Source organism: Loxodonta africana, chromosome 4, assembly GCF_030014295.1.
Source record: "Loxodonta africana isolate mLoxAfr1 chromosome 4, mLoxAfr1.hap2, whole genome shotgun sequence".
Taxonomy (NCBI): domain Eukaryota; kingdom Metazoa; phylum Chordata; class Mammalia; order Proboscidea; family Elephantidae; genus Loxodonta; species Loxodonta africana.
Genome location: NC_087345.1, coordinates 89278378 through 89294164, shown reverse-complemented (window position 1 = coordinate 89294164; position 15787 = coordinate 89278378). Strand labels below are relative to the sequence as shown.

General features: G+C 44.9%; 1 protein-coding gene across 1 annotated transcript; it reads right to left on the bottom strand.

Moving 5' to 3' along the window:
• Positions 1-7537: 7537 nt before the first annotated feature.
• KRT2 (keratin 2) lies at positions 7538-15332 on the bottom strand. Its single transcript, XM_003405462.3, has 9 exons — positions 14778-15332; positions 13560-13774; positions 13149-13209; positions 12266-12361; positions 11379-11543; positions 10917-11042; positions 9840-10060; positions 8284-8318; positions 7538-8174 (listed from the first exon to the last, which is right to left on the bottom strand). The coding sequence occupies exons 1-9, from the start codon at positions 15330-15332 to the stop codon at positions 7882-7884; spliced, it is 1767 nt and encodes a 588-aa protein (XP_003405510.1). The 3' UTR covers positions 7538-7881.
• Between the last annotated feature and the right edge of the window lie 455 nt (positions 15333-15787).

The following is a 15787-nucleotide window of genomic DNA, read 5'->3' as shown; positions in this document are numbered from 1 at the left end:
TTTGCTTTTGTTTTTTTCCCTATAGTTTTCCCTTTTCCAAAACATCATATAAATGGAAGCATACTGTGGTAATCTTTTGAGACTGGCTTCGTTCACTTAGCCTAATGCCTTTGGGAGCCATTCATGTGTTTCATATATATGTTCCTTCTACTTATTGCTGAATAGTAACAATTATATGGATGTACCACAATTTGTTTATCCATTCACCAGTTAAAGGACATTTGGGGTTTTTTAGTGATTATTAATAAAGGCACTATTAAACATTTGCATGCAAGTTGTTGTTGTGAATGTATGTTTTCATTTCTGTTGGGTAGATACTTAAGAGTGCATGTTCTGGGTTATACGATATGTTTAACTTTATAAGAAACTGTCAAACTCTTTTCCAAGGTAGCTGTACAATTTTGCATTACAACAACAATGTGTGAGCCTTACTGTTGTTCCACATTCTCACCACCACTTGGTATTGTTCATTTTCTTCTTGTTGTTTGTTTGTTTAAACCCATTCTAATAGATGTGTACTGATATTTCATTGTAGCTTTAATTTGCATTTTTCCCAATGACTAATAATGATGAGCACCTTTTCATGTGTTTATTTGCCATCTGTATCTGTTCTTTGGTGAGGTATCTGTTTCAAATCTTTGCCCGTTTTCATTGATACATTTGTTTTCTTATTATTGAGTTTTGAGAACTCTTTATATATTCAGGATACAGTTCCATATCAGTAATATGTTTTGCAAATATTTTCTTCCAGTCTGTGACTTGTCTTTTAATGCTATTTGCACTCTTTCACAGAAGAGAAGTTTTTAGTTTTGATGAAGTTTAATTTATTGATTTTCTTCTTCTATGGCTCATAATTTTGGAGTTGTATCTATAAAGTCTTTGCCTAAACCTAGGTCACAAAGATTTTCTTGTATGTTTTCTTCCAGAACATTCATGGTTTTACATTGTACGTTTATCTCTATGACTCATTTTGAGTCATTTTATATTGTGCAAGGTATGGTTCAAAGCTCATTTCTTTGCACACGGAAGTGCAATTGTTCCAGCACCATTTGTTGGAGAAAATTATCAGCCTTAGTCATCTAGTGCTGCTATAATAGAAATACCACAAGTGGATGGCTTCAACTAAGAGAAATTTATCCTCTCACAGTCTACAAAAAAAGTCTAGTGGGCTATAAATCCAAACTCAGGGCATCAGCTCCAGGGGAAGTCTTTCTCTTCTCTGTCAGCTCTGGAGGAAGGTCCTTGTAATCAATCTTCCCCAGGTCTAGGGGCTTCTCCATGCAGGAACCCCAGGTCCAAAGTATGTGCTCTGCTCCCAGCATTGCTTTCTTGGTGGTATGAGGTCCCCCTGTGTCTCTGCTCACTTCTCTTTTTATATCTTAGAAGAGATTGTCTTAAGACACAATCTAATCTTGCAGATCTCATCAACATAACTGCCACTAATCAACCTCATTAATGTCATAGTCATAGAATTAATTTACAACACATAGGAAAATCATATCAGATGACAAAATGGTGGAAAATCACACAATACTGGGAATCATGGCCTAGCCAAATTGACACACATATTTTTGACAGGCGCAATTCGATCCATGACACTATCCTATTCTCTAGTGAATTACCATATTCCTTTCATGAAAATCAATCAAGCATACATATATGGCTTTTGTGCTGCAAAAGAACTCTTTAAAGTGTTACAAAGCAAATCTGTCAGGTTGAAGACTAAGGTGCGTCCAACCCAAACCATGGGTTTTCAATCCCCTTATATGCACGTGAAACCTGGACAATGAATAAGGAAGACCAAAGAAGAATCGATGCCTTTGAATTATGGTGTTGGTGAAGAAAATTGGATATACCACGGACTGCCAAAAGAATGAACAAATCTGTCTTGGAAAAAGGGCAGCCAGAACGCTCCTTAGAGGCAAGTATGGCAAGACTTCGTCTCACATACTTTGGACATGCTATCAGGAGGGACCAGTCCCTGGAGAAGGACATCATGCTTGGTAAAGTAGAGGGTCAATGAAAAAGAGGAGGACCCTCAATGAGATGGATTTACACAGTGGCTGCAACAATGGACTGAAGCAAAGCCAACAATTGTGAGGATGGCATAGGACCAGGCAGTGTTTCATTCTGGTGTACATATCGTCACTGTGAGTTGGAACCGGCTAGACAGCACCTAACAACAATAATATGGCTTTATTTCTGGACTCTCTGTTCTGTCTCATTGATCAATGTGTCTACTCTTTAGACAATACCATGCTGTCTTGATTACTACTGCTTTATAATAAGTCTTTAAATCAGGTAGTGTGAGTCCTCCAACTTTTTTTTTTTTTTTCAGAATTATTTTGGCTGTTCAGGTACTTTGCATTTCCATATAATACTAGAATAATCTTATTAATTTCTACAAAAGAAATCTTGCTTTGATTTTTATTAGGATTGCATTGAGTCTATAGATTAATTTGGGAGAAAACTGACATCTTAATGATTTTGAGTCTTCCAATCCATGAAGATGATATATCGCCCTACGTATTTAGATTTATTTGATTTCTTTCTTTCTTTAGTTTTGACCATACAAATCCTGAACAAAAAAAAGTTTTTTTTTTTAGCTTTATGTTTAAGTATTTTATCCTATTTGGTGCTATTATAAATGATACTGTTTTATTAATTTCAATTTCTAATTGTTTGTTATTAATTTGTAGATATACCATTAATTTTTATACACTGACCCTGTAGCCTATAATCTTCCTAAATTCATGTATTGGTTCTCAGAGCTTTTGTGTAGATTCTTTGGGATTTTCTACATAGATAATCATGTCGTAAAGAAAATTTTATTTTCTCTTTCCAATCTCTATGTCTTGCCTTATTATACTGTTTAATATCCTGGTATGATGCTGAATAGTACTGACAGCAGACATCCTTACCTCTTCTCAATCTTATGGGGCAAGCCTTAAGGCTTTCACCATTAAGTATCATTAGCTGTAAGTTTATACAGATGCCCTTTATCAGGCTGAGGATGTTCCCCCTCTATTCTTAGTTTGCTGAGATTTTTTATCATAAATGGCTGTTAAATTTTCTTAAATGTTTTTCCTGCATCTGTTTAGAAAATCATATTTTTTCTTCTTTTATATGTCAATAAGGTGAATACATTAATTAAATTTGGAATGTTGAACCAGCCTTCCATTCATAGGTTAAACCTCATCTAATCATAATGTATTATTATACATATATGTGTATATATATAGTATATATTTTTACGTATTTCTAGATTCAATTTGCACATATTGTGTTCAGAATTTTTGAATCTATGCCAATGAAGGATACTGGACTTTAGTCTTTTTTCTTACAATGTCTTCATCTGATTTTAACATCAGGATATTGCTGGCTCATAAAACAAGATGGGAAGTGTTCCCTCCTATTATCTGGAAGAACTTGCATAATTTGTTATTATTTCTTGATTAATCCACATATCCCTCAGGGTTTAGATGTAAAGTTATCTCACACTTGAAGCCCGCCCAATCCCATGAGACTGTCTATAACTCTAGTAATGGCAATAATAATCATAAGTAGCCCAAGTACTGCATGCTTATAATTGTACAAAATCAAACCCATTGCCGTCAAGTTGATCCAACTCATAGCAACCCTACAGGACAGAGTAGAACTGTTCCATAGTGTTTCCAAGGAGCCACTGGCAGATTTGAACTGCTGATTTTTTGGTTAGCAGCCAACAGCCCGCCACAGCTCTTCACCACTGCACCATCAGGGCCCTCATATGATGGCACATGTTTTACATAATAAACATCACTTATCTAACCTCTCCAGCAACACCATCAGGAGATACTATACTTATGTCCTTACAAATGGGGAAATTAAGGCTCAGAGTTGTTACGTAACTTTCCCAAGGTCAATTCTTTCATCTGGTCATCAGTGTTTCATTAAGTACTTACTAAATTCTAGGGTTCTAGAAATCAAACCCAGATCTCTGCTACAACAAAGCCTGCTCCCTCAGACTCTATGTCAATGCTTCTCAACCCAGCATCAGAATCACTGGCATCCCTTGCAACACCAGCATCAGAATCAGCTCGGCGCTTAATAAAAATGCAGACTTCCACGTTCCATCCCAAACCTCTGTGACGGAAACTCTGGGGAGGGGTAGGGAGCTGGAACCAGGAATGTGCCATTTTAATAAGCTCTCTGGGTGATTCTAATACACCACGACTCTTCCCAGTGTAGCTTTTAACTACATTCTGCCTCAGATTATACATTTATAATTTATACATTTCTTGTCTATCCCTTTCCTAGACTATAAGCTCCCTGCAGGAGGCACTGTCTGAGGAATCTTGATATCCTCCATAAAGCTTAGGGCAGTACTTTGCCCACAGTCATTGTCCAATAGATGGTTTGCTGAATTAAACTGAAATACAATGAGAATAGTGTAGAGATTCAAATACTCTCTCCCACCCAACACACAGTGTGTCTAAGCCTCTTTCCTGACTTTTCCCATTAGGCTGGGAGGCTTAATGAATGAAAACGGCCTGGCCCAGCCACACAGATAGGCTTACTTTCATCAGACCTGGAAGGGCCCGTAGAGATAATCTCATTTCACTTCCCTTAACTGATTTGGAAATTAAGCCCAGGGAGGTGAAATGACTTGCCCAATGTTGTACAACAATTCCCCCAGGGCCGAAGATTAGCATTGAAGTCTCACGGCTCCCAGTGCAAAGCCTTTCCCACTTGACAGCAAGTAAAGAAAGCACAAGTGTTCCATCCAGACAAGACTCCTAGAGGAGATAAGCTTTCTGGAGACACTCATTTGAGTTGGCAGGAAAGAGACGAGTGAAGGGGAGAAAATAAAATAAAAAAAAAAATCATTCCTGTCAAGCCTTTTCTGACTCATGGCAACCCCATGTGTTACAGAGTAGAACTGTTCCACAGGGTTTTCAATGGCTATAATCTTGGAAGCAGATTGCCAGGCCTTTCTTTCATGGAGCTGCTGGGTAGGTTAGTAGCCAATTGAAACCACTTGTACCAACAAGAGATCTTGGTAAAGAGGAGAAAAGAGGCTTGTTTGAATTCATAGCAGAACTCACAGAGACAGGGAGAGAACCACAAGTGGGAGGGTATCCCAAATATTCTGCAAATAATGTAAATACTTAGCCTAGTTCCCTATAGAAATAGACCTCGTAAAACTGTTCTGCCTGTGCCTATCCCTTTCGAAGTCCAGAACCTGAGAAGTCAATTGCCAAATATGGCAAGAGAAGGGAAGAGGGCCCTGGTGGGAGGGCTGTGACCCAGATTCTGGTCTAGCCTCCTGCAACACTTGGGAAGGGAAAGGAGAATCCCTCCCTCAGAGCTGGCTCAACACTCCATTTCTTGCTTGTAATTGGATTTCTTTCATAACCTCGGGCGTGAAGCTCTCTGAATCAGTTTACGGAACTCTCTGAATTAATTTTGTTATTGGAGGCCAAAATGAAAGTAACATGTGTCTGAATGGAGTCGACAAAAGAAGGCCTGTGCCCCAGGTGGGTTAAGAATGAGGAGCTATGAATCACAGTAGGGTCAGAGACCCACATCAACAAAAGTCTCAGGAATTAAGGTTGTTGGGAATATAAGCTGCCACCTTACCCGCCTCACCTTTTCCCCTCAGAAAGTTATCAAAATGGCTCACCTTTCCTGAAGCCTTTAAAAAGTGAATGAATTAGGAGGCGGAGGCCTGGTTTCTATGTCCACCCCGGGCCTTACCTGTTTCTTTACCTACATGGGAAATTCAGATTCACTGATCGCTAAAGATCCCTTCCAGCCCCAAATGTCTGGGACACTAGTCCCCGTTTAAGGTTGTGTTTCTGTTTACACTGTGCGTGTCCCCTAAAACAGCCAGACCTCTCCCCCACGCTTCTCCTTCCCAGCCTGCACCTTCATCTCCGTAGTCTTCTCCAACCTGAATGAGGCCCTTCTCTGAGTGGCAGATCACCCTAGAACAGTCAGCCTATGTGTTGTCACCTTGCTGCCTGCAGGCTTTGGAGCTCCTCCTGCCCCGTACCCGCAAGCCTGGCCTGGCTTGCCTAGACCCAGATGAAGGCATCTGTTCTCCCTTAATGCCTCCCGCTGCATCTCCCCAAGCCATCTCTGCAACCCATAGAGACAGGAAGAGGATCACAGACTTAACCAAGACCTCACCAAGGTTTTGAAGCTGGAATGGAATGAGAGAGAAAGGGATCCCCCAGAACTTTCTTACTGAGTTGTTTGGAGTCACCTCTGTCACATCTGGATACCACATACATGAAGCTTGACCTGACCCAACCGAAGCTACAAACTCCCGCTTGGCCAATTCTGGTCAATCTAAATACCACCCCCAAGCGCCCATTCCTGAACTGCCCAGCCATTCCTGAGCGCCAGGTGTCAGGGCCTTTTGGAGGAGGAGCTGAAGTCATCTTCACACCCATGGGAGAAGGCTGCCTGATTGGGATAGCCATGGGGAGGGGCTTCCAGGGGGCTGCTGGATTGGAGGAGAAAAGAAGAAGCGTGCATTATCTACTGAATGTGATGAGATGGCTCTGATGGCAGGGAACTGGGGGGGCGGGGGGTGGGGGGCTGGGAGAAGGGGACATTGTTGTGTGCTGATTCTGACCCATAGTGAACCTGTAAGACAAAGTAAAACTGCCCCATAGGTTTTCCTAGGCTGAAATCTTTACAGGAGCAGATCTCCAGGTCTTTTCTCCCACAGAGCCACTGATGGGTTCAAACTGCTGACCTTTTAGTCAACAGCCGAGCACTTAACCATTGCACCACCAGGGCTTCTTTCTGTCAAAATAGAATTGGGTTTTTTCATTTATTTACTTATTTTCGGAGGCGGTTTATAGTCTCCAGGTGCTTCCCCAGAGATTCCCCTTCAGGCTTGCTGAGGGCCTCCAAAGGGCACCCGATTGGAAGGACACAGAAGTGGCCTATCACCCATGTCGGGCTGGGGGATGGTGTTTTGGAAGCGTAGACAGCCTGGGTGGATGCTCTGGGAGGCTCAGCTGCTTAGTGCTGAGAAGGGGCCTCAGATCAAAGCTCCTGTCAGAACATGGGAGTGGAGGTTGAATTTGTAGGAAAATGCTTCTCAAGAAGAGTGCTTTTTTTCTGGAAATGAGAATTTTCCACCAATGCCCATGTCCACCTCCTGGCAATACCACAGCCCCCAGGTCTGGCAAATGCTTTCTGAGAACATCACGCCAATTCCCTGACTCCGGTAGGCCTCCCTCATCCCTGTTTTTAAAGACTTCCAGAGGCAAACACCCTAGGCTTCTGCAAGCCACACTTCCCTCAGGGCAACACATCCCTTTTCCAGGAAACCCTTCTTGTATCCTTTCCAAATCTCTCCGTTTTCTGCTGTCTTGAGTTAGATAGTGATGAATGATACCTCCTGGTACTCATTTGTGCCAAGTCTTGATATTAAACAGACATCACATGATATGAATTGCAAATGAAGTTTATTGTGCAGACACCAAAACCACAGCACATCAAGCAGCAAAGTCAACAAGACGAACTATACATGTAAGAAGCATGTCTCCCCGGGTGCGTGCTTTGAGATGAAACCAACAGGCCGCCCTGGGCTCCTCAACAGAGTATCTGTCTGGAAAAGGACCACCAAACGGGCAATGCAAGGAGGGAAGGAGGGGCAGGGAATGGGGCACGACTAGAAGATCCTGCCCCAGGGGACAGTAGGTATTACTGGTTCCAACTAATTTGTTTGGAGAGAAGATATTTCCAAACTACATGTGGGTATCCATTTCCCCAAAATGCCGTCAGAGAAGGATGACAAAATCTGACTTGCTGTCAATTAGATGTACAGAGACAGATCGTACATTCTGGAGTGGGAGAATCAGAGGGGAGACCTCATCTTTATCTGAAAGAGAAGGCCACGCCGGAACCACAACTTTCAGCTGCACCAGAACAACCCTTTTCAGAGCTAGAAGCTCCCCCTCCAGAGCCAGAGCCTCCTCTGGAGCCACCTCCAGAGCAGTAGCCGCCTCCGCTGCCACCTTTGGAGCTAGATCCTCTGCCTCCAAAGCCATAACTGCTACTTGCCGAGCTGTATCCTCCTCCTCCGGAACTGAACCCTCTTCCTTCAGGCCCACAGTGTCCAATGCCGGCCTTGGATGCCACATTTGAAGAAATGGTGCTGCTTGTCACAGCTGCAGAGAGAGAATGTGTTACCTCAAAGTTCTAAATGCCTCCATCTGCTTCCTCCTGCCTCCACCCCACACACTGCCCCATAAGACAAGATTTCCCTCCACTACTCACACATAGTCACGCAGCTGCTTAGGTCCCCAGACATCCTGTAAGGGCCAGAGAGAAAATAACTTCAGGCAAAGCACTTAGGTTCTGTGTACATGTTTTAAAATGTCCACCTTCAAACATATAGTTTACCCTCCAAAATTGGCCCCCAGGTCCTTATAGATCCCACTTTCTTCTACACTGCCGGATCACAGAGATGGGGACAAGCCCCCACATTTATGCACGATCTTGCCTCTCCATTCATCTCAAATTTTTTGATCTGACAAAAATGAACAGTTTCATTGTTGACTCAAAATGACCAAAATCCAAATTCAGTTCAGCTTTGCAGCACATTTTGTATTTAAGTCCATCTTAACCTGTTGCCGTTGAGTCGATTGCAACTCATAGCAACCCCATAGGACAGAGTAGAACTGTCCCGTAGAGTTTCCAAGGAGCAGCTGGTGGATTTGAACTGCTGATCTTTTGGTTAGCAGCCGTAGCTCTTAACACTATATTATGCCACCAGGGTTTCCAAATCCGTCTTAGTGACTCTGATATCCAGAATCATGTCACGTCAGAAATTTTCGAATGAAGCCGCACCGTGAAAATTCATTGTAGATAGAATGGTAGCCCTGCAGCCTCCCTATTCTGCCCTCCCTCCCCATGCCTTGTGCTTCAGCTGAAATTTTTCACACTTCCTCTTATAAACTGGGGTTACAGTGCCTGGCTTCTCAGACAGATCCAAAGCAACAGCCCAAAGAAAGCTACTCCCTCTCTTTCACGCTGGCTTGCTGTTGGTCGAGGCAAGTTTTTTCCCTGCCAAGTACTCCAGCTAGATTGAATCACCGGGATGCTAATATCACTGACAAAGTTCTCAGACCACAGAGGAAGGAAATATTCCCTCTTTGAGGATTAACAAGTGGTGCTGTTTGCCATTCTAAAAACCTACAAAGAGCTACATCTGGCACCTGCTCCAGGTGAGCACACCCCAGCCAGTCATCACGTTCGGAAACATCATCTCCCCGTTCTGGGTATCGTTCCAGGTTACGGGATGAAGGGAAAAGAGGTCACTCGTCCTGTGCACCTAGAGACCAATGTCTCAGACTGGGAAGGACTAACCTGTTTTCACATCATTGTATTTTTTTCTTTCAGAAAAGTCTTAGCTGTTTAATTTACTGCTTAATTTAATTTAGTTGCCTTGTTAGCCTTTCTATATTGATAAGCTTATAAATCTATAATAATGGTTAAGCTCAACAAGTAGCTGAAGGGTTGGCAGGTCGAACCCAACCAGAGGCAGCTCGGAAGACAGGCCTGGAGAACTGCTTCCGAAAGGTCACAGCCTTGAAAACCCTACAGAGTAGTTCTACTCTGCACACACGGGGTCACCATGAGTCAGAATCGACTCGGCAGCAATTAACAACAACAACTACAGTAACACTTTATGTCCTGAACTGCTTGGGGATATAGTGAACATAAGCTCTCAGCCGCCCTGCCCTCTACTTTCACTGCCTTTGCTTCTTGCCCTGGTTCTGGAAGAAAGAAAGGGAGTCAGAGTGCCCTCTCTCCTCCCAGTGGCCCCTCACCGGCACTCCTCGCCCTCCAGCAGCTTCCTGTAAGTGGCGATCTCCACGTCCAGGGCCAACTTGGTGTTCATGAGCTCCTGGTAGTCCCGAAGAAGCCGGGCCATGTCCTCTCTAGCCTGTTGCAGGGCCTCCTCCAACTCTACAAGCTTCTGCCTGGCGTCTTTGAGGGCATGTTCTCCCTTCTGTTCGGCCTCTGCGATGGCGTCCTGCACACTCTTACACTGTGAGAAAAGGAGTGAAGGTTTCTGCGTGTGCAAAGAGAGTTGAGCCTACCACAGGGAGGGTAAGTAGATGCGTTTGGGGTATAGAAGGCCAGGATGACTGGCCCCAGGAGTGGTGAGGTTCCCCTAGCAGGTAATGCAGGTCGCAAACAACTGTGCTGAGACTTGCTGCTGTCTCTGGGCATCATCTCCTCATGTTGCCTTTGACTGGACCCTAACGCTTCCCCCATGATTCCTTTGGATACTCATGACACGCAGCAGAGTCATTATCCCATTTTTACAGAGGCAAATGAAAACATTCAATGTTGACTGCTTCACAAGAACTCTGCTCCCCATGGAGTGGCTCTCTACCCCTCACGTTATGTATTAGAAAGCTAACGGCCTCTCCCAGGCCAACTTCCTCCAACACTTACTGCCCCTGCGTTACCCCTCGGCTAGTGCCAAGCTAAATGGGAAGCTAATCCTGCAGTCCACAGCAAGGCAAACTAACTTCGGCTTTATCTGTAATTGTCCCGTTTCATTCACATGATCAAAAATGAACACAATTCTTTTCCAAACTAATTCTTACATTAGGCTGTCTCTTAGGCCACCCTAAAAATTTGTTATAAACCTTACATTATGATAAGCTTGAGACGTTTGGAATCAATAGTGCTAAATTAGAACTTCTCACAATTTTTCCTCCCTCCCTCACACACATGCATTCACATTCTTACACTCTCTCGCGCTTTCACACACACTTATACTCTCTCTCTCACATATACACACACTTGCACATGTGTATATACAACTTTCCACCACCTCCTTGGAGCCTCCCTCAACCCAAGAAGCTGGACCAATCTTAAGGGCAGGATCTTACCTGCTTCTTCACGTGGGCAATTTCCCCTTGCAGTCTCTGGATCAAGCGATTCAGCTCACAGATCTCTACCTTGATCTCTTTCAGGCAGTCTCCATGTTTCCCAGCAGTCACCTGGAGCTCCTCGTACTAATATGGGAGGAGGAGGACAGTTCATAGGTGGGTTCCAACTTGGTGGAAGGTTTGACTTGAGCCAAGGGATGGCTGACAACTGGCCCAGGGAGGGTCAACCAAGTTGAATGTCATGGTTGCATTTCTGGGAGGTGAACAGACTATCTCATGTCCCCGTGGGGACTTGATGCCATTCATGATCGGGGGTATTTGGGGTCCTGTGGATACTTTCCTGCGAATGACATCTAACAACCATTAGATAAAAATACCAATAATCTTACTGTGCATTTTCTGGCTGGAGGTGGAAACCCAGCTTGTTGTAAGGTGCTGTGAGTCTGCTCTCCCAGTACTTGCCTTGCTCTGGTATAGAGCTTCAGCCTCAACTTTGCTCTTCAGAGCAATCTCCTCGTACTGGGCCTGGACCTCAGCAATGATGCAGTCCAGGTCCAGGCTGCGGCTGTTGTCCATGGATAGGATGACGTTGGTGTCCGTGATAGTCTGCCGCCTCTGGGACAGCTCCTACACACACAGGGAGGGCTGGCCATGATTTCCCTGCCCATAACCAAAGGCAGGAAACCCAAAGGCAGGGAGGGGGCATTCTCTGCCCTGATGTTTAGGGACATGCACAAAATCTTAAACTAAGCACACACTGGGTGGGATTAAAAATGTCACAACCGCCCTTTTTAGGCCTGTGCCAAAGTTTATCTGAGAGCTACAGGGAGGGCTGTCTGTATTTCCGAGCCTCCTAATTAACACTTCTGCCAGTTAATGATAAGTCTACCCAAACCCATTAACCAAAAAACACGTTGCCATTCAGTCAATTCCAACTCATACTGACCTTATGGACTCAAGTGTCCATATGGCAAATGCCTTAAAGGTTACTTTCTGTTTCAGGAATCACATGTGTGTGCTGGGGTGGGGGAGGCGTAATAATACATTTTGACCCCTGAAGCATACTGATCATAGAAACGGGAACAGAGCAGGCATCTTCCCAAGGTGAGCTGGGCATTTGCAAGGCGAAGTGTGTGGAGGTTGAGGTGGTGTTTTCTGAGCCTTACATTCTCTAACATCAGAGGAGAAAGTTCCTTTCCCCCAAGACTTATGCTATACAAGCTCCCCCAGTGTCCCGGAATGATGGCAAGTTGAAGTCAGCTGGTCCATGAACCCCATTCATTCTACCTTTCCGCCAACTGGAAAGGAAGGGTGGGAAGCTAGGGTCTGTCCAGAACCAGCCTCCTTACCGCATCAAAGAGGATTTTCAGGAACTCCACCTCCTGATTCAGCACATCCGCCTTGGCCTGCAGTTCCACCTTGTTCAAGTAGGCATTGTCCACATCCTGAAAGAACAGTCAGGGGCCTCTGGTGAAATTCATGCCACGACCCCTCAGCTGCATCATTCCCTGCATGGGCCCCACAATTTCTTGGCCACTCACCCCACTCCTAGTTCCAGGTACCTCCCATGAGCCATGGGGCCACAATGTACCTCTGCTGGGGGGCTTCATGCCCATGTCCACTTGTCACAGCCCCCCAGGATCATCAGAGCTCTGGTGGGTCCAAGCTTTGCCAACCATTCTCTCCCTTTTGCTTGAGATACTGTTTTCCCACTAACTGCTGTTAATGTCTTCTGTGGGTTTCCACAGTCCTCAGCTCTCCCATCCTGCCTGCCCATTCCACCTCTCCTGAGTTTCTCTGGATTGTACACCAAGTCTTTGTAGGAACCTGGCTAAGAACCCATGCTTTTGGCCTTCTAGCTCAAACCTTTGTCTATACAATGACAGCATCTTTAAGAAGGTATTCTAAGGAAGTCCCAGTCCTTTCTCTGCTCTTTAGGAGAAGAATAAGATGCTTTCTATGTTGGCAATTTTTATGACCCAGTTAGGCCTTAGGCGGGTTATGGATAAGGAAATGCTCTAACAAATTTGCAGAACATCTTTGAAAATTGCCACTGGAAGCTTGAACTACAGAGACACCTTGGTTTCACGAGAACCAGCCACAGGCACGCCTTTCTCTGGCTACTGCTGTTTTCACTCATAGCTGTTTTCCAGCCTGTCCATTTGGACACATGGTGTCCTGAAGCACCCGCTACTGCTCACCACCCCCCAGCCATGGAAGTCCCTTGCTCACCTTTTTAAGTGTCACAAAATCATTCTCAGCACACGTGCGCTTGTTAACTTCATCCTCGTACCTGTTGGCACCCAAAGGACGCAGCAATTAGTCAAGGTCTAGTTTTTTCTTTTTCTTATCTTTTCCTCCTGGATTCACCCAAAGTACCCAATCTTCTGGGAGTATTAAACACTCTTTAAATGTGTAAATTGAAACTACAATATTCCAAGTGAGGACAGTTTTCTATCAATTAACTAACATGTCAAAAATAGGATCTCTAAAGCCCTAAATACCCTCACAAATGATCCACAAAGGTACAGAGACTCTCCCTTTTATCACCACAAGCGCAACTGGGAGACAGTGGCTTTCTGGGGGAATGCTCAGGTGACTCATGGATACGTATCTCCCTTTAGTGTTTACGCTGCTACATACTTCTTCTTATAATCCTCAACAAGATCCTGAACGTGGCACAACTCAGATTCTTGTGATGCCCTTTCGGCGCAAAGCACATCCACTTTTTTCTTCAGGTTGGCAATGTATGCTTGGAAGATGGGATCCAGGTTGATGATGCAGGTGTCACCATCTATTTGCTGCAGGAATTCCCATTTCGTCCGCAAAACCTGGTTTTGCTGCTCCAGGAACCGCACCTACCAAGACCAAAAGGAGAGCCCATGAGCTCTGAGGCCCACCAATCAGCTCAGCAAGCCACACTGCCCAGGGTCAGCTCTGGTCTTCCTTTGAGAATTAGAGAATCTATAAGGCTCCGTTCTGACCAGCTGAGTGCCAGATCAGACCAGGTAGAGCTTCTGATCTCCCTGCCTGCACACTTGAAAGTTCTACAGACTCTGAATACTACATCTGGCCCTCTTCGTGTGGAAAACTTTCTTTCCAACTTCACTGCCCACTGTTTTGTTTTGTAGCTGCTCCCAAGACTCCAGGCCATTTTCCTCCCCGGTCCTAGCTGAATTCCTGGCATAAATCCTTGGGAAAACCAGAAGCAAGCATTCACTGGCGCTGCTCCTAGGGATACTGAGTATGAGAGTACTGGAGGGCAGGGCTCCTCGGCCTGGTTTTTAAGACCTTGTAAATTCCTTAGACAGGTTCACCTGCCTTGAAATAGGAGAAAGCCCAATAATACTCCGAAGTGACAGGAATAAAGACTTTATGGACGTAAAACTGAGAACGCTTCTCTTGAAGGCAGCAATTTTATTTATCCTCAAGCAGATATATCAGGCTCAGCTTCCCAGAATTTAACAGAGTAGTAACTTCTAGGGAAGAAAAGACTTTCTCAGAAGTTGTCTCACAATCCCTTCCAAAGCCAGCTGTCGTACAGCGTGAGCTAGTCAGTCCTTTACTTGCCTACATCAGCTTTTTTATGGTTTTCAGATTTTTCCATAAATATTATTTATTTGGACTGAAACAATAAAGCCAAAGGGGCAAAATCATTCCTAACTGCCTACTGTTATAGAAAATGTAGCCCATGATGCCATCACCTCTCCAGCTGGAAATTGCAAGTAACCCAAAGCAAACAAACCATGGCTGCTACACCAATGACACCTAAATGAAACAATTCTATGTTATTTCCTTTTTGATCAGCACTGAAAGCAGGGCATCCTGAGCATTAGAAGGAGCCAGCTTCTCCTAACTCACCTTGTCAATGAAGCAGGCAAATTTGTTGTTGAGTATTTTGATCTGCTCCCGCTCCTGAGACTTCACATTCTGAATCTCTGGATCAACTTTCACGTTGAGAGGCTGCAGGAGGCTCTGGTTGATGGAGACTTCATGGATGCCCCCACCAGGTAATCCTCCAGGCCCAAAGCCACCAGGGCCCCCAAAGCCTCCAAAACCAACGCCACCTCCAAAGCCGCCTCCACCAAAACCACCACCTCCAAGGCCGCTGCCACCTCCAAAGCCACTGCCTCCTCCAAAGCCACCTCCTCTGCAAATAAATCCACCCCTGGAGCCAAAGCTTCTACCTCCTCCAGCCACACTAGCAGAGATGCTCTTGGTTCCTCCAAGGCCAACAAGACTCCAGCTGCCAAAGCCGCGTCCACCACCACCATGGCGGCTCAAGCAGGGGAAGCTGAAGCCTGATCTTCGGCTCCCACAGAAGGCCAGAGCCGAGCCGCTGCTGAAGCCCAGGGGTCTTCCTCCACCTCCTCCTCCTCCTCTCCCACAAGGTCTGCACGAGATCTGACAACTCATGATGCCTTGCCCAGTGAGGAAAGCCGAAGGTTCCTGAGAAGAGTTAAGGCTGGAGATTCAACTCTGCTGTCGGGAGGCTATCAGGGTCCCCTTATAAACCCGTCAAGTAGGTGCTGGTGTGCACACGTGCGGGTGCACTTATGCATGGGTTTGGTCTTCCTGGAAGCTATTTCTGGAGAGTGATTATCAAGCTAATAGCCATTAAAAATCTGCTAATCAGCTCTATTCCAGAGCTTGCTTTGATTGCAAACTTCTGTTTATCTGAGCATCTGTCACACAATTTGATTTTTGTAAAATCATCAGAAAAGGAAATCAGGATTGGGGTTTCTCAATCTGAAAAAAATTTTGGGGAATGTTGTTTCCTGTTCTGGACTGAACCAAGGGGAAGTTGGCTACCACTTGGGCCTGTACAGGCTTGCCACTCTGGTGCGGCTGATAAAAGGAATGCCAGGTTT

Excerpts from the sequence above, each read along its gene's own strand:
- KRT2 (XM_003405462.3), bottom strand. The coding sequence starts at position 15,332 with ATGAGTTGTCAGATCTCGTGCAGACCTTGTGGGAGAGGAGGAGGAGGA. Across the intron at positions 13,210-13,559 it reads GTTGAGGATTATAAGAAGAA|GTACGAGGATGAAGTTAACA; the intron begins GTATGTAGCAGC and ends GGGTGCCAACAG. Across the intron at positions 8,319-9,839 it reads CTGGAGGGCGAGGAGTGCCG|GATGTCTGGGGACCTAAGCA; the intron begins GTGAGGGGCCAC and ends TGGCCCTTACAG.